Consider the following 26598-nt stretch of genomic DNA (forward strand, 5'->3'; position numbering starts at 1 on the left):
ACCTTTTGTCAAAGAGATACAATCAATTTAGTAAAACGCAACTGGTCTTACCTTAACTTCCTGACTGATGTCGCGTCAACCCGAGACAACAGCACCCCCTTCAGTAAGCAAATGTTTCTGCAACAATGTCCATACAGTAGTTATTCAGGCCTACTTTCATGCACATCGGGGCTTCTCCTGCTGCAAAACGAAGTTGTCATTAGTACGTCGCAGCAATTAAGAGAGGAACAAACTGAAATTGAAAATGAAATCATTTATAGCGGCAAAAAGCTGCGTACCAAACGGTGCCGTTAAACACAAGCATTTAACAAAAGCTTGGCCAAGTACAGTCCTCCACGGCCACTAAACACACACAACATAATTTACAAAAAACAAGTAAAAAAAAAAAAAAAACAACTCAGACGTTTTTTTTTTATATATACATTTGCATATTTCCCCAAAAATATTTAACATATCTGTATTCAAATAAGGATAAGTTAACTGCACGGTTTCAGTCAGTCTGGCTGTTATTTACACAAAACGTGACAACTCTACAGTTCATATGTTGAAGGTGAAGGCAACACAAAGATGACTAAGTGCCATGTTAGTGAAACAAGCGGACATAACGATACAGAACGCTTGGCAGCAACATTCCTGCTGATCATTAATACAATCTTTGTTCCCAGACACAAAACTGCTTGTTTTGCCCTTTCCTAGGCTGACAAATTACAAAATATGTCTTACAAAACTTTATTTAAAAAAACAAAACAAAAAAACACTTAATGGCAGTGCTATACTGATTTGCTCAGCCCTTCATTGTTATTCTTCAGTAAACCACATTTCCAGGGGAATCTCAATAAATTAGAATATCATGGACAACTTTTTGTAGTTCAGTAGTTTCATAAAAAAATGAAATTGGTGTTATAGTTTCACTACAAAGTGAAATATTTCATGATTTTAAGTTTTTGCAATTTTGAAAAAAAAAAAAAATTGCCATCTCAAGAATAACAACAATTAAAAACACTCTTTAAAATATTGAAATTAAATAGGAATTGGCCTTCTGAAAAGTATTTTACATTATATTTGATGGCTTTTCACTTTTGGGATTGAACTAATCCTCTAAAAAAATTCAAACTAATAAAGATGAACTGTCTTGTACATCTGAATCCACATGAGAGAAACTTTCTCTTGAGTAACACTTAAAGATACTACTAATCTCAGTCGGTTCTCCGTATGAAGCCAATATGGGGACCAAAGTGGGTTTTTCAGTCAGCTGATGACGCGGCCATCAAGTGCAGGAGTTAGTGAAGATGAGACGGTGAGGTCATAGTCACTTCAGAGACACGCACGCACGCACGCATCCGTCGCTACGAGTCTTTGAGCATGTTGATGCGTGCAAAGATCTTGAGCGCCGGTCCAAGTTTGATGTTCATGGTGCTCATCAGGTGGTCCTCCTTCAATAGGAGCAAAGCTTGGCCATCAATCTCTTGGGAGCGGAACTCGTCGGCGATCTCCTGACAGCCTGAGCGGACAACAAAAAAAAAAAAAATCGGTCTCACAATGCCAAAATACACTCAAACCTTTAAAATCTAACGAGAGCAAACCCAGGAGCACTATTGTAAACTAGACTAAATGCAATTTCTGCAGAAATTGCGTGGGAATGCTGTAAGCTGAATGCTAAGATGAATGCTTATGAATTCAAATTGAAAGATAAAATATGTGAAAATTACAAATTATTAATTGTAGTTGAAAGATAAATGAATACAAAGAACACTTAAACCAGGGAGGCGTGACTTTTTGTAGCAAGTTGAAATTTATATGGAAAGAGTTATCTGAAAGTACATTCATTTAGATGGAAAAGTGGAACTATGATAGCCAGTTGGTATACATTTATTTTCTTAGCATAATTGCCATGGATATATTTGCAATGTAGAGTCTAGGTGGGATTCGAACCCGCGACCTCCTGGTTACTGGACAAGGCAATTTACCAAATGCACCACTGAGCAGTATAAGACAGCTGGTAATGGAGGTCAGTTGCATGTATGGAAGTGGGTGTGGAAAGTGTACTTAGAAAAAGTTCAATGTCAGTCCCATTGAAAATGAATGGTGGAAAGTTGATATTTAACGTTAAATTGTGCGAATACTGTAAGTAATGTGGAATCGGATGATAAATACCCCGGAAGGCGGAAGGAGTATTTGAAGCAAGTGTGTAAATCGGAAGTATTATGTGGGAGTCGTTTCATGGCAAAAAAAAATGTGGAGAATAAAAATCACAACAACATATGTTCCCACAATAATCCACCCAGTTTTTGCCAAAATGGGGGCTTCCAGCATTCCCACAATTATGCTAAATTGAGTGACGCTGTCAGAGAGGCATTCATTTAACACGATGTTTATTGTTGTGAGTTGTAGGAAATGAGGCAGCCCTTCATAGAATGCAGTCGAGTGCTGAAGGGAGACTTTGCACATCATGAAGTAGTTTTTCCTGACCTGGTAACGAGCAGATGAACTCGTACACTTCCTCCACGTTCCACTTGGTGGGGTCGTTGGGTAAGAACGGCTGGCACAAAGCGGCCGCGGCGTCTCTGCCGGCGAGGTCCTCCGGCTCTGACGACGCCCTGCTGGGCTGCCGCTGGATGGGGACGGGGGCCGGGGCGGGGGGCGCCGGGGGTCCCGAGCTGGCTGCCGACAGTGGCGAAGGCGGCTCCTCGTAGCTGGACATCTCCGAACACGGGCTGGACTCCTCCTGGCTGGGCTGGGAGTGATGCGGCGAGGACACCGAGCCGCCTTGAGTCTGCTGTGGCGACGGGGACATCTTCTGAGAGGGGTTGATGAAACAATTAATGGAAAGGCTATTGTCCCGTTCCGGCCCATGCCACCAAGGGACAGTATAATACACACACAAAAATAATACGTTTTACAACTAATTGTCTCAGTAAACTGCAGCAGGAGAAGTCCCTCTTTATTTGCAGAGGATGAAGAATGTATGCATGTGAGTGTTGCTGCACACTACCACGCCCTAAAAACATAGATTTCAACCAGTGTGTGTGGCAAGTGGATGCAATGTAGGATTTGATGCATTTTAAAAATAAATAAAAAAAACGTTGGTGCATTTTGACTGAAGAATGTCAAGACACTTGTAAATGCATTCAAATTGTGAGAAAAAAAATGCATAGCGTCGAAGAAAGGCTCGCTTGAGTGTTTTGCATACCCGCTTCTTGGCTTCGATACTTGAGCGGCCCTGACTTCTCCTACGCCAGCGATTTGCTTGTTTGGCTTTCTCTGTACGGAAAAGTCGCATGCGCTTTGTGCAGCCCACATTGTACCTGTACATAAAAAAATAATAATCATCATTTGTAATAGTAGAGACTACAGATTTATGCATCATAAAAAATAAATAAAAAAAATTGATCACTGGAGAGCATTCCTCAAATAGAAAACACGTTTTACATCAAAAACTGAAATGTTGACTTGCCTCTTAGCACAAACCATGGAGCAGAAGCGCTTTGAACCCTTGAACGTGTATGCGAAGTCCACCCAGCCGCAGTATTCACACGTCAACTTGGGCTCTTGATCCTTTTCTGTTGAAACAGATGAGAACGATTGCGTCTGCTGTTACTTTGCGTTATTGGTAATATCAAATGTGAAGTTAATCAAGTACATCCTTTCTCTATCTATTTATTAAAAATGGTCAGTGAGAAAGCCCTTCTGCACTTCCTTTTGATTACATAATAACCATCCCCACACTGAGTTCCTCTGTTCATGACTTACCTGATCAACTCGGCAGGCTCATGAGTCACTTTCAAGTGATGGCCAGGCTAACATGTCTCCTTCAGAAGGGTTGGTCAAGTCAAAAAAAATCTCTTCACAATATGTCCTATATCTATATATCTAGTGTAACGGCATTCTGATTAATTTTGCATTTGTGAAATTTTATACATTTTCATGGAGCGGCCATTTTGCCACTTGCTGTCGACTGAAAATGACATCACAGTTTATGCATTTTCATGGGGCGGCCATTTTGCCACTTGCTGTCGACTGAAAATGACATCACAGTTCATACATTTTCATGGGGCGGCCATTTTGCCACTTGCTGTCGACTGAAAATGACATCACAGTTTATACATTTTCATGGGGCGGCCATTTTGCCACTTGCTGTCGACTGAAAATGACATCACAGTTGCTCAGGCAGCGACCAATCACGGCTCAGCTTGTGCATGTCACATGGCTTAACTCAGAAAACAAATGAGCTGTCTGAGATGGATGAAAACAGGTGAATTTTGCTGCTTAACTCATATTCCACAAAAGCAATATTAATCAGAATTCCGTGTTACGTCTAGTGGGGTGCGTATTGTAAAGCTTTGGACACTCACATTGGAGCCACACCAAACTGAGCACATTGTGCCTCACCTGTCAGATTTAAGTCTTCGGGCTCGGAGTCGGAGTTTGCCGCATTGCTGACAGGAGTTTTGTCCGGGTCAGAGGAGAGCTGACTGTCCAGTTTCTTGGGGCTGTTGATGAGGATTGGGAGACGCTCCACCTGTTCATACAGAAATATTAAAATGATTACACAATGAACAGATGACAATAACTTGCTGAATGTACTATGCGCTTGGATGTCTGTGGTCACACAGAGCAAGTTTGCAATATTCTATGTCACAGGGTTAGCGATATGGTTGAAAAGTGGCTGCAAAGAAAAAGGAGGATGTGTGTAATTTTATTTTAAACATATGAACTGTAGATCGAATTGACCTGACTAGACTTCAATATTAACTGTATTGCTCCCTTGCAGACCTTTTTGTACATGCCTGTATGCTTCATTTGACATATTATGAGCAGATGTTGTTGGACTTTTGAAGCAACTTTTAAGAGGTCCCATTGCACACGAGTTAAAATTGATGAAGGAAAGATGTTCATCAGACACTGTGTATTCTTTTCAGCGTGTCCATAATTAAAGCAAGAATCACAGACAAGCTGCGAGCTGTCAGCTCACATAGAGCAAGAGAGAGAATTTGTGTTTACAGGCTGACAGCTTCCCTGCAGGCGAGAAAGAGCTCGACAACTCGGGGCTCGTCTCCTCGAATCTGGCTACCAAAGGGGGTGGGCACTTACACACACTGGGAACGGCTCGGCACCCTCCTGGATGACAAAACCCTCGATGACGTGCGTGAGGACCTGCGGCTTGACGATGGCCTGTGGCGGCTTGCTCTCGCCGTTGAGCGGCGCGGCAGCCGTCACGGCGGGTGCCTCGCTGTCGTTTCCCAACGCCATGGGAGGGGGCGGGCTCCCAGGTGCAGGTGCAGGCGCCGGCCGCTTGGTCGCACCCCCCCCTGAGAGGGAAATGACAATAAAGACTTGTTAAAAAGGAGACTTGTTAAAAAGGAGAATGTTTTTTGTTTCTTTCCCCGAGGAGCTCATCTGTGGACTCTTAAAATTCCCACACTTCACAATGTGTGCCTTAAGATGATGATGACCATGTAAGAGCTGAGTCCTGAGTAGGGTTGTGTAATTTGGGGGAAATTTTCCATGATAATTAACAGAAATGTATGTGAATAAACCAGGAATTTAAAGTACTGAAGGTTGAGAGCAAGAGTTTGTGGATTTTAGCCTTACGTCAATAATAACTGAAATTTGAGCATTTGAGTCTGCTTATAACAAAACAAAATGTTTATATTTGTGCTTTTCTATTAAATTACCCTGAACTCCCAGTTAACTCCCATGCCCAATCCGAAAATGTCCTAAATTCACCATCTTAAATTTTTATGGAAATTTACTGTAAATGATCTTTTACCTTGTGTTTGACCTTGTGGCACTGGGTCAACCTTGGGTTGCTCTACAGGCTTCCTGGGTTGCGATGGTGTACTTTGCTGGTGTGGTGGTTGTGGCGTTGGTGCTGGCGGTGGCGGCTTTTGTTGCTGTTGCTGCGAGGTAGAGGCTGCACACGTCTCTCTCACCACGAGTGATGTTGGCTTATCTTTACACTCCTGAACCAGTGTTCGAGAGGCCTGCAGTTTCAACGGGAAACGAAACGTTCATGAGGTAGGAGATATACTTTTTGCATTTACTATTTTCTTCTGGTTGGCTATAGCGCCACATTGTCACTGTGTCTAAGTGACAGTTGTGAGAATATCCCACACATAATCTGAGTTCTGCTTAGGCCCACCATACACCGAGTAATGTTGCTGAACTGGACAATCATGAGAAGAAAAAAAAGTCGTTGGCTCACATCTGCACAATTGCAATTTACATTTGGAATCATAGCAAAACTAGTTGCTGATGTTAGGCCACTCATGAAAACTAGTTTCACTCATGAAAACTAGTTTCACTTATGAAAACTAGTTTCACTTATGAAAACTAGTTTCACTTATGAAAACTAGTTTCAAAACCGTTGCTTTTTAGGCAGGCCTAAAATGTAAACATAGCCTAATACTGGCTATTTTGTGTAGTTTCTATGTCCAAGAGACATTTTTTGGACACATATCAACCAGGTGTACACATGGACATGGCTTTAAATTACCAAATTGTTGGGCATCTTGCAGCTCGTACCGTGGGATGAATTTGTAGGTTGATGGCTGTGAGCTGTACAGGCTGAGCTTTAGCCTGACTCGTCAACGTGGAAGAAGAGATTGATGAGGCGGCGGGCTGGAGCGTGTGGGGGCTTATGGTGGAGTGGAAAATGGTGGCGTGCTGGCCGGGAGCGGCGGTCTGGTGCATCGCTGGTTTGGGCAACACGGGGACGGGGTGCGGTGACGGCTGAATGGAGGCCGTCTGCAGCAGCTGACCGGGGGTCCTCTGGGAACTTTGGCTGTGATGGACCACAAACTGCTGCTGCTGCTTGTGTTGCTGAACCAGCGAGTGTGGTTGAATGTGTGTGTAGGCTGCAAGCAAAACAGATTACTTTTTTCAAATTTAGGAATTTACAGGCCTCATTCACCACCAAGTCAGTCTGAGAAGAGAGAATGTGCGTTGTGAATGTGTTAAATGGCGTGTGCAGGTGTTATTTTTATTTAACCCCTAGGCGTTATTGTGACCATTTTTTGGCTTTTTGTTGGTTCTGACCAAGCCATTTCAAAATAAAATACTGCCCACGGGTTAAGGAGGTATTGCAGCCTTAAAAGGAGCCAACTGTCAGCTGTCTGCTTGTTCTGATCCGAACCACATCAGACTAAGAGTGACAGGCAATACAAGGACTTTGACCTCCAAGGAATACTAAAGCATTTTGTTTGAGTTGCTTCCACATCTCAGAGCTGGTTAATAAGTGCCTAAAAAGTATATCAGTTGCAAGTTATCGATTTACACCAGCTTTCAAATACTTGCAATAACAACAATCTCACACTTCCTGAATTCGGTAAAATAGCTTTCAGTTATTCAGTATTTCTCCTGTATCTTCCGTGGATAATGTGCATCAGACACTCAAAATCAAGTCAATTGTTATGCCATTTCATTAATGCGATCAATATTTGGAGCAATTTTTTTAAATACCAATTCCAAATCTTAACTTGGTTAAAAAGCCATTTAGCATATTTGTTAAAAAAAACAACCTCAAACCGCTAAGATTTATTTACTGCTATTCTAATTATTCATTAATATAGAAACAATATATATGTAGTAATTTAGTGTGGATTTGTCTCAGCTCTTCCTCCATCCATCCATCCTCCTCCTGCCCCCTCGTGGCCGGTTGCCAGGGTAACCCGATGTAAATCGTTACTGACGGCATGCAGACACGACTCTTGGCTCGTCTACTCCATTTGGTTTATGTGCATCAATTAGTGTGACAAAGCCAGATGCGGTTGTGCATCAATACGCTCATGTCCCACCCTTACATTGGCTACATAGGCACGCACTCCAAAATACACACAATAGACACACAAACACTGCTCACACGCACACACACGTGACACTGAAACCTCCATTGTCAAACCCAATGCATTGTGGTTTAATTCCACATTGTGAATTCATCTGTACCAGGCTCGTCATCATAAAACCTTTTAACTGCACAGGAGAAGTGAAATGTTAACATCCTACTAGCAAACAAGTGTAGCATTAAGTTGACCGCTGCATAATAAAAATAAAAACAAACATAAAAGTACAACTATTATTTACCCTATGAGGACGCCTGAAAGACATTAATTGAGTAGGAACAGGACGGTGTTTGCAGAACAATACTGTCACCTAGTGGTATTATTTACTGTGTGAAGGTAGGATTATGTGTTGTGCAATGTTTAACTGTACAATATTTACATTGCCCCATAATTGCTTGTCTCAAGCAGCCATTAAGGATCCAAACTTGTGATATGAACTATGAAAGGAAATTGGAAAACGCAGTATCACAATGAAGCTTTACAGATTCCACTCACCTGGAGCAATGAGTGGCTGTGCACTGACTGTCGTGACATTGCGGCTCATGTTAATGGCCCGGGCCTCCGTGACCACCGCAGCGTCCCCTTTCTTTCCTGCCTCGGAGGGGCTCTCAGATGAGCCAGACTTGACTCCCGCAGACGCTTGCGCCCCTTGGCCGGGGTTCTTGACAAGTGAGGCAGGCTGGATGGGCACGGGGCTTTGCTTCAGACTGAGAGCCTGCAGCGTCTGAGTCTGCGAGCAGGACGTGGTGGCTCCCTGATGACCGCGTATGGCCAGATTTTGGACCTGATTCTTAAGACAAAACAAAGCAAGGGTGATCGTACTGGCTAATGCACCCATCAATTTTCCATAATGCTTGTCCTCATTAGCATGGGCTGGAACCTATCCCCATTATTTGCATGAATAAATGAAGATTCAATGGAGGAAAAGTTAAGTGCATTATACTGTAGTATCCATCCACCCATCCATTCTCTGAACCACTTATCCTCACATGGGGCGTGGACTTGCTGGAGCTTATCCGCGATGACTTTGGACGAGAGGCGGGGTACACCCTGAACTGGTCGCCAGTCAGTCGCAGGGAACAAATAGACAAACAACAATTCATACTACATTCACACCCACGGACAATTTAAAATATTCAATGAACCTGCCATGCATGTTTTTTTTTTTTTTTATGTGGGAGAAACCCTATGCAGGCACGGGGAGAATATGCAAACTCAACACAGGAAGGCTGGAGTAATGAAGCCCATGACCTCTGCACTGGAGGCAGATGTTCTAACCAGTCGTCCACTGTGCTGTCCTATTATTGTAAGAGTAATAGAAAAAATAGGTGCATGTTTTTGGGTCACATCAAGAATCCTGATGTGTGTGTGGTAAGTTCCTAGTGCGCCGAAACCTAAAAGTACGTTTTCATTTTCAAGATTGAGTACATGATGTCATTAATTTTATGACGGTATCATCATTCAAGGTCATAAACAACACGCAATATACTAGTTTGCACTGCGGGGTAAGATTATTTTGTCACACCGACAAGCTCAGTTATCGTCATTATACTTTTTCTCATTAGATTATTTTTTAGTTACGAGCTACAAGTGTTTTCCATCCAAATTTTACTGAAAAAAAAACATATTGTAGCTACCCTGGCAGTGGATGACAATGTCAATTTGTAAAGAAACACATCAAAGACCCACACCAAATTAATTAAAAAAATAAAATACAAATACCGTTCGTTGTGTACTGTATATGCAAGCAAATTTGCACGGTGGTATAGTGGTTAGTATATCCACCCTCACAGCTATGTAAGGGGTTCTAATCTCAGGTCCGGCCTTCCTTTGTGCAGTTTGTATGTTTTCCCCATGCTTGCGTGCGTTTTCTTTGGGTACTATAAAATTGGCATGCTACATTCAATAAAGACTCTAAATTGTTCATAGGTTTGAATGTGAGTACAAAAGTTTGCTTGTTTATAGTGCTCTATAGAAAATGGATGTCATTTATGTTATGGTTATGAAGACTTGTCAATTTGAGAGCCATTCTTGTGTTTTCACACTCATTGTGTAAAACCAAAAGGCCGTTGTTTTTCCCCCACTCTCAAGTTGAAAGCAGTATGTGTCACTCGGAGAAACGAACGGCGACGGCCAGTATACCTGTGCGGAGCTGTCTGACTGCATCGCCGTTACGGTGGCTGTCGGTGTGAAGATCAGCTGCGGCGACAGGGGGACGGCTCGGCCCAAACTCCTGGCCACTTGCACCAGGTTGCTCTGCTGCGCCTGGAAAACGTTGCTCTGCTGGGCCTAGAAAACACCACATACGCAACACAATACATACTCTACAGTCAAGAACGCATCAGCATAAGAGCTCAATAGAATTTCAAGCTAATGCAAGGAAGATTTAAATACCAGCTGACAATACTGACAAGGTCGAGCAACTTTTTGTAAAAAAATAAATAAATAAAAAATGCTTTGAACTTGTCCCATCTGCAACACATTGCACTGATTACCTGAATGTAGCACACCATTCAGTATCCACATAAAGAATACCCAAAACACACATTTGAGTCTCCAGTAGAAAATATCTGCTAGCTAGAAAGGACTAGAAAGGCTTTTTTTCTCTCACCATCTGCGCACGGAGGTACATCTGCGCCTGGCTGGCGGTGAGGGTGGGGCTAGACGGGCTGCCCAGCAGAACAGCCTGCTGGGAAATACTGGTGGGAGCTGACGTGATGCTCTGGGCGCGGCTGATCAGCTGTGCAGCCGCCGGCGAGGCGGTCAGGTTGATCTACGGTGGGGGGGGAGAAGATGACTGTCAAAACTTCTGTCGAAAAAGACTTAAAAAAAAAAAAAGATGGTATAGGCATCAAAAAACAAAACAGCTTCACAATTTAACATCACCCATCTGTTTAGGATGGTTTGGGCTCATTTGGATACATTTCCAGAGTAGGAGCTCGCAGAAGTATGAGTACTGACATTAACCCTAAATGGCTGCTTCAAACTAAAATGGCCAACTTCCTGTTCATTTTTGTGCACGGGTCCGAGATAATTTTTGGTGTATCCTGTTATGATAGCCACAGCTTCATGTCAATCGTTGAAGGAGGTGTCGGAGGCTAACCTTTTGCAACTTTTCAGGGTTTTCTACTGAGTGAATTTGAGGGGGCCATGTTCGGACCCCTAACACATGCATTTTCATGTGGTTACAAAAAATAAAATTTTGTCATACGGCTGCAAAAAAATGACATTTTGCATTTTAGTCTCTCAGTTTGGTTGTATGATTTAAACCAGGGATGTGATTTGACCAAAGTGAAATTATCTGAAAATTTAGCCGGGGGTCTGGGGGCCGCTGGCACTCGCTCATGGGTTTTCCGTGTTTTTAAGTACTTTCAATGCACTCACATGACAAAGAAATAGACAAAACAACAGCATAAATTTTCAATGTATATTGAACTATCCCATATAAAATGGCAGTTTTAGTCAACTCAAAATCAGTCACATTCAAAAACATTGGACTGCCTTTGCTTTTAAAAACTATCACTGAGAATATCATCATATCTAACTAATGTGATTACTAAGTTAACACATAAATAATGTTGAAGAGTTCAAATTTCATGAACAAATAATTGTATCATGACCAAATGAAAAGTAAATCATATTAGAGCATACCACAAGTGTCTTTGTTATAGCAGAAGATGTTATCTGTCGGAGTCATGTGCATACACAATGAACTACTACTACTACTTTTTTTTTTTTTGGGGGGGGGGATAAAAAAAGCGGAATTCCGCGAATTAGCGGAAAAATCACATCCCTGTTTAAACATCTATCTTACCATCGGTCAATCTAATTTTATTACACTGTCACTAGCTTGCGCTACATGATTCATAATGACCAAATACAGGTATGCACAGGAGGTGGGTGACTGACTAATTTGTATAATTCGTTACGCTGAGGTCTGCGCTCTACTAAGTGTCATTCCAGCTACTTCAGAGATTGTTCTTACTGTGGTTTGAGTCGATCCTGTTTGTTGAGATGTTGTGCCGTTCTGGGAGGTGTTCTGGCGACCGGCCGCAATACTGGCCTGTGGCAAGTTTTGGGCAAGAGGGTGGAGATATATTTAAAACTAATTAAATAAAAATGTAAAAAAAAAAGGGCTTGAGAGGGGCTTCATCACCTGCTGCACGGCAGCAAGGCTCTGTAGCTGAGCGGTGCTGAGGCTGTGCTGCTGCTGGAGGGCTGCGGTCTGTAACATGAGATGCTGCTGTTGTGCCGCATACATCTGTTGTAGGTACTGTGCCGCCGTGTTCGGCTGCCTATGGAGCGCTTGCTGGATCACCTGCACGACAGAACAAACCACAACACAATGAAAACCTGTGAAGCGGGCACTACTAAAAGGTCAATTGCAATTTTTGGGTCGGCGAATGCGTAAAGAAACCTCTTGACACTTTTGCAAATTTGGGGTGGCTGATTTTCTGTTTCAAAGTAGTACAGTGGAAAACTATATATTTTTTTTTAAACCGCATTGAACGCATTAAGAATGAGACGCTTTAACTAACAGCTACAATGGATGAGAAGGAGGGTTTTTTTGTATTTACTTGCTGACATTGGCTACGTTTACATGCAGGCAATATTCGGGTTATGGTCAGAATTCGGGTTTCTGGAACAATCGGAATAACACGTTTCCATGCGCAAGTTGACAGAGTTACCCCCGTGTACATGGCGTTTGGAATAACCCGATGTGAAATAGACGTCATTTCCGCTTCTAACTTTAAACGGTCAATAAAATACATTATATTCATGTCACTCACCACGCTAAATAAAGTTGTCAGTTTCCTACTCGCTCCAGAAGTGTGGTTCTTGTCGGACTTACTTGTTTGGATAAAGCGGAACTATGTGTATATCATCTAATGTTCCTATACAGACGAGTACCATTGAATAGTTAACGTGCCACAAACTGTGGCATTTTCACCTTAGAGGCACAATTTAACGTGAAAACGCCATGGAGAAATCAATGTATTCATCAAGCGAGGCCCGTGTAGTGAGTGGGACGGCGCTGCGCATATAAGTCGTTACTACAAAGACCAAGATTTCTTGTGAATACAAATAAGCAAAGAAGAAGAAAAGGTTGTGAGCATGCGTACAACGAAAAGCAAAGCCCCGTTCATTCGAGGTATTCCGATTGCGTTTATATGAACCAGCATTCCGGTTATGAAATGGGTAACCCAAGGTTCTTATTCAGGTTTTTAAAAGGGTTAGTTAGTGCCTGCATGTAGACGTAATCACAACTTAAGTAGACAAACATTAACTATGAGCAATCAAGTGCAGTCAGCTGATTTAGTTGCCATAGTGGAAAAGTGGTGGTGACATTGAAGCTTCCGGCCATCTTAAAATCCGTCAGCGCAAAGGAGGCTCCTCCGTGACACTAAACGAGCAAATCTCCTTTATACTGGTTGGTAACAATGCTGCTGGTCTGAATGGTGGAGAAACCTGCCATTAAGAGTCAAGCGGGTCCTTATTCAGACAGTGTGGAGGTTAATCCTGGGGGTCACGGTGTCAAGAGCACCAAAGTGCAAAGACCATTCCTCCCTTCGATTGTTTTTAAAGACCCGAAGGAACATAAACATCTCTCAATTCAGTCACATTAGCGCAGCTACTGAAGCAATCACCTGCACAGTTTGCCTGTCGGGTATCCCGCCGTAAACGGAAATCTGAGGGATTGCCTGTCTTGCTGCAGTAGTAGTACTACTAGTAGTGCTGCTGCTGCTGCTACTACTACTGCTGCTGGTGGTATTAGTACTGCTAGCAGAAGCAGTAATGGTAGTCAACGGTGTTGCTGTGTTACTGCTGACGGCTGTGGTGGAGCTGGAGGATGTGGTGGTGGTGGTGGTGGTTGCAGAGCTGCCGCCCATGGTGGTCGTCGCGGCGCTGGTGGCAGCGGGTGTGGTGGGTGGCCCAGGCTCGCTCATGGTGCCCTCTGCTCTTCTCACCTTTGACCCCCGGCTCTTCTGGATGGCCCGCCTGTGCCTGGAACACAGTATAGAAAGCGGCGCGCATGAGAAAGGAAACACACTTGGGTGTCAGAAAGGAAAGCACAAAGTAAAGCGTAACAGTTGAAGAAAGGGAACGCCAGGTGTCGCAGTTTTTCTGGTGCAGCGAGTCCATATGGGTGCGAGGGTCATTTGCCAGGTGTGCTGGGGCGAGTTGCTGACTAATTTGTTCACAATTGTCAATTGCGGTAAATCACGTCGCTTGGTGTGTGGCATGCCTTAAAGAAGCAAATTTTGACTATATTTAATTTCCTGTGTTTTCACGGTACTTTTAGATTGACAGTGGATGTCTTTTGATGCTTTTATTTGCACTGTTTGGGCAAACAAATTGGCAGATAAGTGAAACACAGTCAGACTATATATATATATATATATATATATATATATATATATATATATATATATATATATATATATATATATATATATATATATATATATATATATATATAATTCTGATCCTTCTTCAGATCTGAAGAAATCCGATTCCATGCGTTGATTATATTCACCGCCAGACAATAGGCATCCCAATTATGCCACTTGAGAGACACCCCCCCCCCCCCCAAAAAAAAGGAATTAAGTAAATCCAGCCTTTGAGAGTAAAAAAGAGGAAGTTAAGGTACTACAAAGGAAGCAGGGTCACCAGCTGATGAGGGTGAAAAAAAAAAGAGCTTAAAGTGGGGAGGATAGAATTTCTAGCCTCGAGGTTAGAGGTGTGTTCATGCAATTAAACAGCAAAATGAGGGGTGAAGGTTGAAAAAGGGGTTTGAGGATTTTAAACAGCGTGAGGAGGGTTTGATGGAAGTAATTAAATCAGGACCTACACTGCCATTCTAAAGCCATTACCGCCTCCTCCTCCTCATTACTATTTAGAGAGGATTAGGGGCCCGTGCCCAGATGTACGGCCTGCTTATTTAGCAGATTTCTAACTAAATGAAAAACCCTTAGAAACCATATGCTATTCCATTAAAAGCAGAGTGTAGAATAGTAAACAAACAAAAATGTCTTGGAAAGTTTTCACAATAAATAAATAAATTCAAAAAGCAAGGCTATTACATCTCCTTAAGGGCTCATTAGCATTCAAACTGTTGGTGAGAGTGACAGTTCTGAAATCCAATCAGACAACGAGCTTGCATGGTTGTACACAAAGCAGCCGCCGCAATATCACCACATTCACAGAAAGGGGGGAGGCGATTACCCCCCCCCCCCCACTCGAAATGATGCTTTTGGCCACCGCAGTCTCTCCGTGAGGGGAAATCACTCATCCATCAGTGACATTGTAATAGAAAACACCCCCCAAACACACACACACACATTTTACATCTGCATTTAGAAAGACACGTGCCAAATTTACACTACCCAACACTCAATTCCTATTAAAAATTTTCCTATTATCCATGCACATTTCAATTATATAAATACATCTCCTCATCAGTGTTGGGCTAAAACATCAAATGCCAAATATTTTTTCACAAATTAAAACTGTTGGATGTGACTGTTGTCCCATTTTTTATTTATTTTATTTATTACAGATTATTAACCAATTTAAAGTGTCATTTGAACTTTCTGATAAGGTCTTGTGGCAAGCATTGCAGCATGTCTCCCCAAAATTGAAAATTGCAACGAGTAAGAAATCCTCGAATGAAGTGATATAGTTTAAGACATTTGAGCAGGCCTGTCCTGTTAACAACTTGAATATTTTGGTGCAATGTTTTCAACATTTTAGTAATCAACCATGATTTAGGAAAATGTAATAATGTAAGCAATTTAAAGGTATAATATCAATTTAACCGATACAATGTTTAATAACTAAAAAAAAAAAGGTTTTGAAGATGCGAGGATGGCGCCCAAAAGTGACGATTTACTGAACCTGGAGGCGCACAAGCCCAAAACACAATTAACATTGATGAAAAGTGTCTCAAAGCAAGCAATCTAAGCATTCAGTGACTGTTTCCTCTTTAATGGTCTGTGCTTCCTCTGTAGTTGTAATTCACCGTGGGGGTCTTGTTTAGGGTAGACGCACATGTGGATACACTATCGATCATCATATTTTAATGACGTCAGGCTTATGTTGACAGGCTACAACCGATTCTGTTTTTCGGGTTTGTGTTACTTGAAAGTTGTGGCGTGAACGCAACCAAAGTGTACTAACAACAACTACGCCAAGTCGAATGCAGCTCTCCACACCCCTCGAGCAGATGTGATGTTTTCACGTGGACCGACAGACTTGCGCCTAGAGGATTTGTGAAGTCAAGAGGAAGAGGAGAGCCATTAAGAGGCTGTCAGACGAACAGACAGACTGGCTGGCTCCAACCCAAACGCGGACGGCAACGAGCCTCCATTAAGCCCCGACGTGCAAACCCCGCAAATTAATATGGAATGGTGGCTACCGCAAATGTTTGTGCGCGTGTGAGGAGGGGTGCTCAGCTGCTGAGACAAAGCCCCGCAACCCCGGCTCTCCTACCTCCTGTGGCCCCCCCAACGCGATGCAGGGGTATGGTGCCCCATCCCCCGGGAGCGTGCTGTCCTACTTCAGGATGATGCTCTTCTTTGTCTGCCTCCCCTCGAGCGCTTGCTTGGCTGACTGATTGACTGAGCGACTGACTGACTGACTGAAAGCGTTTGTGCGAGTGTGCTATATCAGCCCAGCCCCCTGCGGCACCCCTCCGCCCCCCACCCTCATCTTCCTCCAACACCTCCACCTACCCCCTAACGCACGGCGAGCTCGTCGTCCCGGCATCGACACCCCACCCCGCCAACCAGGCCGCAGCCTGCCTCCTGATTATGTGGTATCCTAGCGACAGCCAACGGGGCGACGGCGGAATCCCCGAGCAGGACGGCGTGCTGATTGGTGGTGGGCAGGATGCTCTCTAATGAAGATGATGGTAATGATGGGCCGCCCCCTTCCCCTATGGTACCCCAATTTTTTTTTTGCATGTATACATGCATAGATGCTCTGACGTGACAATGCTATTCTCGCTTCTGCTTTTCTGAAAATCATTAAAACAGCGCCGTCTTTGCCTGCATATTTATTTCCATGCACTTCAGTATAAGCGGTTACAAAAATTTCCTTTTTGTGCAACCAAATTCACTCATTTGAAAAAAATAACCAGCATTTATAAAGGAGGCCAATTTGCAGTCACTCAGTCAGTCAATTGAGGACAGGAGCACCAACGTACCCTTATCTCACTAACAAGACACTAATTCACATCCATTTGGCGAGACGACTGACAGCAGGTTATTTCGGTCCATGTAGGGGCATGTTTGGTTGCGAGAGTTTATTTACTCAACTGCACAGAGTACCAGGTGTCCACTCGGACGATGTGTGTTGATTGGCCGAAAGAGAAGTGGCATTTTCCTATCCATGTCCTTTTATTCTTGGTTCATATCAATAATGCATTGCAGTCAGGGAAATTATTACTATTAATTGTTCCCCACTTGGTAGGGGTGAATTCAATTTTGGAGGGACAGAACATTACATGTATGGTAAAGAGGCCAAACAAATTCCCATATTAGGTAAGGGACAGGAAGTGTAAACCAAGTTTACAGATTTGTATTTTCTAAATTTGAGTTTAAAAAAGAAAAGAAAAATCACAATAATCAATTAATAGATTCGTATCGGGATTAATCGCCATCAAATTGAATCGTGATACGAATCGCCAGGTACTAGGCAATTTGCAGCCCTAATATATATATATATATATATATTTATTATGTACACAATATTTTGTTTAAGAACATTTAATTCCTTGGGGAATATCCTGCTAGCAATTTACATTTTAAATTATATTTAATCTGCTCCTGTTTTGACAAAATATACCCATTTTAATGAATACTGTTATTGTGTTTAAATTGTCACAAAAAAATGACGACTAAAAAAAAAAAAACGTTTTAATAAATTTGCAATTCCTTCCAAGACATTTTTACTTGACTGGAATTCAAACCTCCTGCCATTACAATAATTTCATTGTTTAATATTAATAGCAATAGTATTTTTAGTAAGTATTTTTCCCTATAAATCTTAAATTTGTTTATCGCTTCACCACTGAGCTAGTGTAGTTTTACGGCTGCGGTGTGTTCTAACTTGCGTATAAATTTGGGTTATGTGACTACAGCCAGAACTGAACCGGTGTCATGAACAAAGGACTTGCTGAATTCCGCTAATGAGCGTAAATTGTCACACAAATGACATTTCATTTAAAAAAAAAAAAAACGACTAAAATAGCATTACCCTCTTCAATAAATGTACGTAGTTTTTGACTTTTGGAATTCAAAGCTCCCCCGGACGGGATCACTATTCATTCATGTGCACTCCAAGTAGATGGAATCAGAGGATAATGGCGTGCTTACGGTCTGGCCCGTCACATTAAGACGGCACCCGCTCGTCTGGCTCGGTGAAATGTAGCCGTGCCACTGAAATGTATTGATTGGGGCCGACCATGCATGAAGCTCATTGATTATCAACTTCTCATTTGCATATAGATTAGCTGGAGGTGAGACCACGGGTGCGGGCCTCCTGTCTTGCACTTGTGAGGCTGAGGGGGGGGGGGGGGGGGGTCAACAAAAGAGAAGAAAGGGACAATGATAGGACGGCTGCTTGATGATGAACCTCGGGGTACGAAAGCTGGGAGCCCTAAAGCGTCATGAGACAACAGACTAAACAGAGAGCTTTTTAATCAAGCAAGCAAAAGTTTTTTTTAAAAGCAAACAAACCACATCTTCTGTTCAAAGAGGAAACCGAGCTCATTACTAGGCGCAAAAACAATGCAGAGAGATGCCTACAAGCTTTTCCAGGAGGAAAAAAAATCTGCTTTCCATGTGAGCTTATACTGTATGTATGGTTTCTACACCGAACAGATCGGCTGGATCGGATCAGCTGATTTTTTTTTACATTTTACGGTTACCTCCCACACTCCAAAAACATTACTACCGCCCGAAGACAGTGATCGACAGTAATAACTAAAACAAAATGTCAAAAGAATACTAAAATCTGGCACTCATCTTGTAAATGCTTGCAGGTTTGGAATCGTTGAATTCCCCTTCCAACAATAACTGTTTGTGGTCGTGCTCTTTGGGTTAGTACAAGATTAGACACAAAATGGGAACACCACATATTTATCAAACAACACAATTTTGCTCCGTTAACCCAACAATATCTCGAAATAGGCCGCCGGGTGGACACTTTAAGCATTTCTAACACCCTATCTTAGCTCTACAATTAAATACACAAATGTATCAAGCTGTTAAAATACCTACACAAAGCACAAATGCTGAGGGTGCAGAAGGAGCCTGAAAAATGAAAACGGTTGCATTGGAATCTATAAATACCGTGCAGCGAGTGAAATTGTTCTGGTAAAGCACACTAATTAGAAATGCTGAAGGAGAGTCTCTGATGAATCAATCTCACGAGTGTCGTGTCGATGTGGTATATATGGGTCAGATATAAGGCACCAATGAAACACAGGCAAAGAGAAAAGAGACTTTGTGTTAGATGGGTATGTGTAACTTTCAGTATATTACTTGCGGGGTGTTTTTTTTTTTGGGACACATTTCAAAGGGCGGACCTCACCAACGCCACCATACACGTGAATTACCAAATAGTTTTTGAAGTTCAACTAAACTTTTGGAGATCAATATACCACAAAATTAAAACAATTTTGGAGTTCAATGTCTAGCAACAAAAGTTCAACATTGGGGCTACAGGATCCGATTTGTAAGGACTTTGGAACTGGAGGATTCACGGTTCAACTCCTGCTGGTCTGACTGCTGTTAAGGTGCCCTTGAGCAAGACACCATCTCCACTCCCTCAGCTCAAGAGGTACAGGGAAACCAAATAATTGCCCATATCAATAACAAAACACAGTCACAAAAATGCGTACCCTACCGTAAATAGGGGGCCTTAGCTGTTGCTGGCTGGTGGCTACTAGGGGACCCCCAGAGACCGACGGGTCAATATTGGTTAACAACCACACTTGTAGAAATTGCCTGTCGGTCAGTGCCTTGCTCAAGGACAGCAGTTCATAAGGAGAATAACATGCAACCAACAAATAGTCGATATTTGATTTTAGTTTTTGAATTTTTCCCAGTGGTTCCAGATGAGTTAATGGCAACAAATATGGACATAGCCTTTAAGTTGTGGCCTGTGAGTGCCACTTTCCACTCGGAACGATTTCCCACTGCAGTCACGTGGTTGACCTACATGTGTCTCGCAAATGTAAACCGAGGTGGGAGTTCAACGTGAGGTTAGTGGAGGGCCTTCGCCATGCTGCAATGACAGACGCTTGTCAAAATAGCTCCTGTGACGTCACGCGTGCCCGTATGTTACCAAGCGCGTCAAGTCGATATTGGGGCTTGTCGGCGCAACCGAGCTTGACAGCCCCTTTTAAATGTTACCCCTCATGGGTTTGTTTTCATTCGTGGCGTACGTGGGGAATACCACCACACGTGAGCTCACGACACTGAGGTGTTCACAAAAAAGAGCATGCATTACGTGGAATTTAATGAACAAACGACACGAAAAGGTCAGTGTTTGGAGGGAGGCGCATGTTTTAGCTAGCGAGCCAGCCTCCCGCGTTCCAGGACACGAGCGAGCAAGCTAATAGCAGGGGGGTGAGAGGCGATTTTGTATAAATAAGCCTCCTGCTTACCGTTATCGTAAGCCTCGCCGGGTCGCCCTTCCTTCTGGTGTTGTGTCCCCTTGTTTAGCCTACAACACAATCCATTTCTGGCCTGCCGAAGAACAGCTAAACGCCAGCAGAAGCATAGCAGTGGCAACTTTTTTTTTGCATTTGCATTCCACGCTGGTCACGTGAGGCCCCATCGACCAATAGGCGGAGCCCACGGGGCGGTGAGGACCTGCCCCCTTCTCGCTCACGACTCGTCTCCTGTTACAAGGCTACACAGCGCCTGTCAACTAGCGCCGTTTTGGTCTCCATGACAACCGAGACCCATTAACCCTTAAATTAATACCATTTCAACTAACGGGACATTAAAAAAAGAAGAAAAAAAACTTATTAATGAAAAACTACTCCCCCCATAAATGGAAATGCTATTCATCAGTTCCAACATACCTAAATCCTATATTTAATTTGATGCATGTTTTATAAATACAGCAATAAACACGCACACACATCCTGTCACTCGTTGCGCCTTTATATCGTGTAGTCTCGAGTTCTTTGTTATTGTCCCTCACGCTTAGGGACTGAAGAGGGCCTATTTAACCAGCGAGAGTGTTTCTTAATAGCATAATCACTTATACATTGCATTTTTCTGGGGAGAAACGGTGAGTGTTGATTTACGGGTGGGGGGGCACACACAAACATTATATACCAAAAAGTCAAGACATTTTAAAAATAATAATAACCTGAACTATGGACCCTGTGAAGGATGTCAGGATGCTGCAGAGTTCGTGAAACCCAATATTTGTCTGAAATATGTTTGTAAACCAATTTGTTAGCAACAAGAATTTCCACCGTAATTGCACTATTTTTCACTTCACTGGAGCGGTAACTAAAGTCATTGCACGCAAGCTTAGGCAAAAACAAAACAATTAACCCAAAAAATATAATCAGCCGCCCTACACCACCACTACCACGATCAATTTTTCTCCACCCATGGCATATTTGCCTAGACTGTTAAAGTACAAATTGATCCAGAGTCACTTTCAAGAAACGACACTGTCTGAAACAATGAAGCAGAGGCAATATCATGCGAAAATCCCCCATGGTTGCAAGTATCTTGTAAAATCCCAAAGGTAAGCAGAGCTGCATTGAGTTTTGTTGGATGCACAAATAAATGTTAGCTAACTATAAATGCTGCCCTTTACATCATACTCATTAAAATCCCACAAGTATAATTTGTGTTGCACGCCACTCAGTGATCCAGATCCCATTTCTGCCACCTTTTTAAAACTTTAAATGGGTCAAATTGACCTGCAGCATAACAGAAAGGTTAAGATTATAGGAAAAGTCACACAAATGCCCCAAAAAAGCAAGAGAAGCATCAATCATTATTTTTTTCCATTGACCAACTATCATCCATCCATTTTCTTAACCGCAAAATGTCGCGTGGGGCGCTGGAGCCTATCCCAGCTGGCTTCGGGCAGTAGGCGGGGTACACCCTGAACTGGTTCCCAGCCAATCGCAGGGCACATTGACAAACTATAAATACATAAATAATAAAACAGACTGTTTATAAAGCCGCCATATTGTTGCCTTGTAACATGAGGAAGGGGAAGAGTAGAAGGAGGGTGGGGGTCGCATTCGTGACGCTTAGAAGCCGTGAATAATTCATTAGATTATGACTTATTTGGTTGGCCCGTGATTTAATTACGTGCTCACTCATTGCTCCCTTGACACAACATGAACACTGTACTCAGTTGACCCCCGGGGTTAAGAGGCCGACAGCATACCAGATATTATTGCTGTACAGTATAACGTTTTGTTATCACTGTCACAATAATGCAGGGTCTCTTTACAATTTACAACTCACTTTACAGTTTGGGAACTAATGTTGCTCATATAAAAGTGTATTAAATGAGGCAAAAAGAAAAGAAAGTAAGAAAGAAAGACAATAACAACGTTAATACCAACTCCTTAATTTGTAATAATTTCCACAGATATGTCATTTTATTTGCTTTGATAATAACGTGATTATTGTAAAGCAAGTTTATATACAGACATGTTTTTGCACTGTATACTGAGAGCTGCATATTGCTTATTTATATGCATTACACTTACAAAATATTGTTAAAAGTAGTATATATATATATATATATATATATATATATATATATTTACGTAGCAGTCAATGTAATAACTAGCAAATTCAAGTTTTAATTGTCGAAACATGCAATAATGCAAAATATTAATGGCAAGTCAGGTAACAATAAACAACAACAACAATATTTTAATAATAATGTTGACAAAATAAATAGAGAATACAACTAATGAGTTGGGAAAAACTGAACAGAAATAATAAAATTACTGAAACTACAGTACTAATAATTGAAATAAGTGTACATTTTGCGATAGGATAGTTATGTTGTGTTATGTAATGAGCAAGTGATGAATAACACATTATATGCTGAATATATTCATATTGTAATTCAAATATATAAATACATAAAAATAAAATTAGTAAGCATACAATAATTACACTTAAAATGCAATCTAAAAAAGGGTGGGTCCACATTTTGCGAATGTGATACACTTACACATCCTTATTTTCAACAACAAAAAAACGACAGAAATTTTTAACCCTGAATTACAAACATATTAGAATGACCAAAAACAAATTTGTATAGGCTACTATGTTGGAGAAAAAACATACTATAAAACAAATGATTAGGAATAATAATGGTTTAGACGGTAATGCTAATATATATAATATTATTAAAAAAAACTGAAATACAAATAATATACAAATAAAAATAAACAATAAAAGTCCCCATTTTGAGCACTTTATGCCCATAATTTGGCAATGATGCTGTTGCACTAAAGTACCACACGGAGGCGACATTGTCTAACCAGTTTACAAATTTGCTCACGTTCAACCAAGACACGCCAGTGCAAACATGTTGAGAAATGATGCGCGCTAAAAGAAACATGATTTGGAGTTGATCAAAAATAATTTATAAAATCTTGTGTTGACAGTTTGACAGGTTTAAGCCATAAACTCAGCTGTCTGCTCTGGTGCGTTTAAAATGTCCCTCCAATGTCATCCCCGAGTCCCAGGGTTGGTGAAAAGTGTTTAAAATAGCTAACAGGAATGAAGACGATTGTTTCCACGAGACAATGAAAATTCCTGCTGTCAAAGGCCTGCCTGCCTCGGTCGGCTTCCTCTTTTGTGTTTGCCGTTTTGTCCTTGTCTACGATATTGTAAACAGCAGACCGGCCAGCCAGCCACCTTGATGCCTGTTTGAACTGTCATCAAAGTTTGCTTATTAGTTCAGGAATGGCTTGCGTGTTTCCCCCCCTCCTCATCATGTTTGCACAGGGTCGATGACTATTGTGAAGAAGGATATTTAGTCTGATTGAGCCACAGCAGACATCCCCTCTCTAGCACGACCTGAGACAGACTTCACAAATTTATTTAAAATAAATAAATAAAGGAATGGATGGATGGATGCTGTGGGGATCGACAATTCCAAACATATGCAAATGCTTATGAAAACAAATGGCGTATTGTATTGCTTGCACTGTACATGACTAGCATACAAACCAGGCAGATTCTTATAGTAGTCATTTGTCAAATGACATTTCATCACATGTTGGAATCAAAACAATCCTCACAAATCAAATCACAACAATCCAAAGTCCGATGCTTTTCAATGAGCGGAGAGCTTCCATTTCAGCTGACCGCCATTTTGACTTGTGACGTAAGATCGGAATTGTCAATTGCAAGATTCAATGTAGAACAGTAGGGGTTAAATACTCTATCATACAGTGATCTGGCAGGGCTTAGTCCCCACTGGAATGGAATGGAAATGAGTCACAATGGCTTCAATAGAACACCTTGTGTTCATCATGAAACAGGATGGTCTAGGTGTCATTCTGGCTATGAATGGTCATTATGGCATCACCATCGCCAGCTTCAGGCAGATTTGAATCCAGATTCCTCGCTTTAGATTAAAGTCATCAACGGCCTGATAGTTTGATGTCTCGAAAAACTGCTCATACATTTACTGTTTATAAGTTTTAACATGCAACGTTTTACACTTGAAAGCAAGATTGTAAAGCTAAAAGTCGCGACGCTTGCACTCCAACACCAAATTTCTATTATTTTCAATGGGGAATGAGGAAATGAAAGGGGGGATGAAACAGCACAGCTCAGAGCGTCCTCTCACGCCTGGCGACCCATCACGCCCTCATTACTTCAATTCCCTCACAGCCGATCAAAATAATAGGATTCTCGTCACAGAAGTTACAACGTGCCCTGTAGTCTGCGCCGATGTGTGTGCAGAGAGGAACAAGGCTGCAGTGTTTTTTTTTTTTTTGTGGAGCAATTGGCAATAAAAGGCCCACCAAAGTGTTTGCTTACAGTTGAAACCCCCGTGCCTGTTTAGACTTTTAGCTCAGCTGTCATTAATTTCCTCATTTGTCAGCAAGAAAACATGCCAGAGCTGTCCCCAAATACAATAATGAAGTATTTTACTTTGTCTTCAACGAAAGTTGCTTATGTCATTTTCATACGCACACAAAATTTTGTAAAAGATAATTGATGTCTTCATATGAAAGAACCACATTTGTTGTATGAATCTACAACAAACCTGGGTGTGTTTTAATAGGCATCAAAGACGTTTAAAGAACCTGGAATTGTAAACATTCACTGGTAAAACAATTGATTTCGAATTTATAGCTTACAAGGTTTTGAACACCTCAAAGACACTTTTTGTGTCATCAAGAAGCCTCAAGTGTATTTTTGTAAACATCAGAGGCAATTTTTTAGTCTTCAACACACCTGAAGTGCGCGTTTTGTAAACATTGAAGGCAGGTGAATCTTCAATTAAGCTAGCGTGTTATTTCATAAACACCAAAGACACTTTTTACAAACGTGAAGTACCTGTTTTGCTAAATTACGAAAACAACCGGGTCTTCATTTAAGATAATATATATGATGTCATAAAAAAAAAAAATATTTATTGACATTTTATCGTCATTTTATGAAAGGCAGACGTTAAAATAAGCAAACTACAGGGCAAACACATACAAGGAAACAAGTTTAGCTGAAAAATAGTATTGTGCAAGGACGCGTCATAATACACAGTAGAGTGGTCATCTCCCAACCTGAAAGTTGTGGGTTTGAACCTCAAACCTTGTGGCTGTCAGTAGAGTGGGGGCTTTAGGACCCAGATGCGGGAAGGCAGAGCAAGGAGGCAGAGGTGCAGTCCAAAAAAAAAGGTTTTAATTTCTAATCAAAAAGCTAACTTCAAAGTGCAAAATAAACAGAACTAACAAAACATGAAGCTAAACATGGCAAAACAACTTAGGCAAAACTAACAGCATGACATGTATCCTGATAAGGCAAAAAGGTCAACGTGACGTGGCGAATGACTTACGACAGTGGCAACAACAAATGAACTTGAACTTGAACTATGACTTGGGAGGGAACAAATAACAGGCAGCATGACATGAGGAAAGACGTACAAATCACAATGAACCGACACAGACAGGGGGGAGACAACCGACTAAATACACCAACACTAATGACATAACAAGACACACCTGGCTGAGGGCACTGATTGGATGACACATGAGGGTAATGGCGAAAGGTGGACACAATCAGGGATCAGGGTTGACAAAGACACCAAACAAGGAAGGGCAAGTGACCTGAAACGAGAGGAGTCAGACTTTTCACAATAAAACAGGAAATGACAAGACAAGGGGAAAACACAAGGAAAACAGAAGCTAAACATGACAGGGAGTAAACAAGACTGAAAATAAACATGACAGTGGCCATGTCAAAGACAAATTGTCTTTGAGCAAGATGCTGAAACCCTAATTTGCACCCAGTTTCATTGGATATCTGTTTTGTTCATCTCAAATTTGTGGTGACTCTCTCCATAACATATCAGACACTGCAAATAACATCAATCCATTTATTTACAGCCTCTCTAATTGCACATGTATCGCTCTTCTCGCACTAAAGAGATTTAAAAAAAAAAAATCTAAGCAAATTTTAAGCTTTAATATCTCCCATAGGTCATGGGTACGTAACGTTCCCAAAAT

At 41.7% G+C, this 26598-nt stretch overlaps 1 protein-coding gene across 4 annotated transcripts; it reads right to left on the reverse strand.

Annotated features, from left to right (window-relative positions):
- Positions 1–185: 185 nt before the first annotated feature.
- On the reverse strand, positions 186–26254 carry phc2b (polyhomeotic homolog 2b (Drosophila)). 4 transcript variants are annotated; one of them, XM_077572585.1, is made up of 15 exons: positions 16335–16501; positions 13490–13847; positions 11998–12159; positions 11827–11904; positions 10453–10614; positions 9984–10130; positions 8337–8631; positions 6526–6857; positions 5771–5984; positions 5092–5309; positions 4390–4519; positions 3455–3560; positions 3191–3305; positions 2470–2794; positions 186–1501 (listed from the first exon to the last, which is right to left on the reverse strand). In XM_077572585.1, exons 1-15 carry the CDS (start codon positions 16376–16378, stop codon positions 1347–1349), a joined length of 2841 nt encoding a protein of 946 aa, XP_077428711.1. In that variant the 5' UTR covers positions 16379–16501; the 3' UTR covers positions 186–1346. The 4 variants fall into 4 exon arrangements, with proteins under 4 accessions (XP_077428711.1, XP_077428710.1, XP_077428713.1 ...); XM_077572584.1 differs by having other exon boundaries at positions 2470–2797; XM_077572587.1 differs by lacking the exon at positions 16335–16501 and adding an exon at positions 25657–26254 and having other exon boundaries at positions 187–1501; positions 2470–2797.
- Between the last annotated feature and the right edge of the window lie 344 nt (positions 26255–26598).

The sequence above is a fragment of the Vanacampus margaritifer genome, chromosome 8 (assembly GCF_051991255.1).
Source record: "Vanacampus margaritifer isolate UIUO_Vmar chromosome 8, RoL_Vmar_1.0, whole genome shotgun sequence".
NCBI lineage: Eukaryota > Metazoa > Chordata > Actinopteri > Syngnathiformes > Syngnathidae > Vanacampus > Vanacampus margaritifer.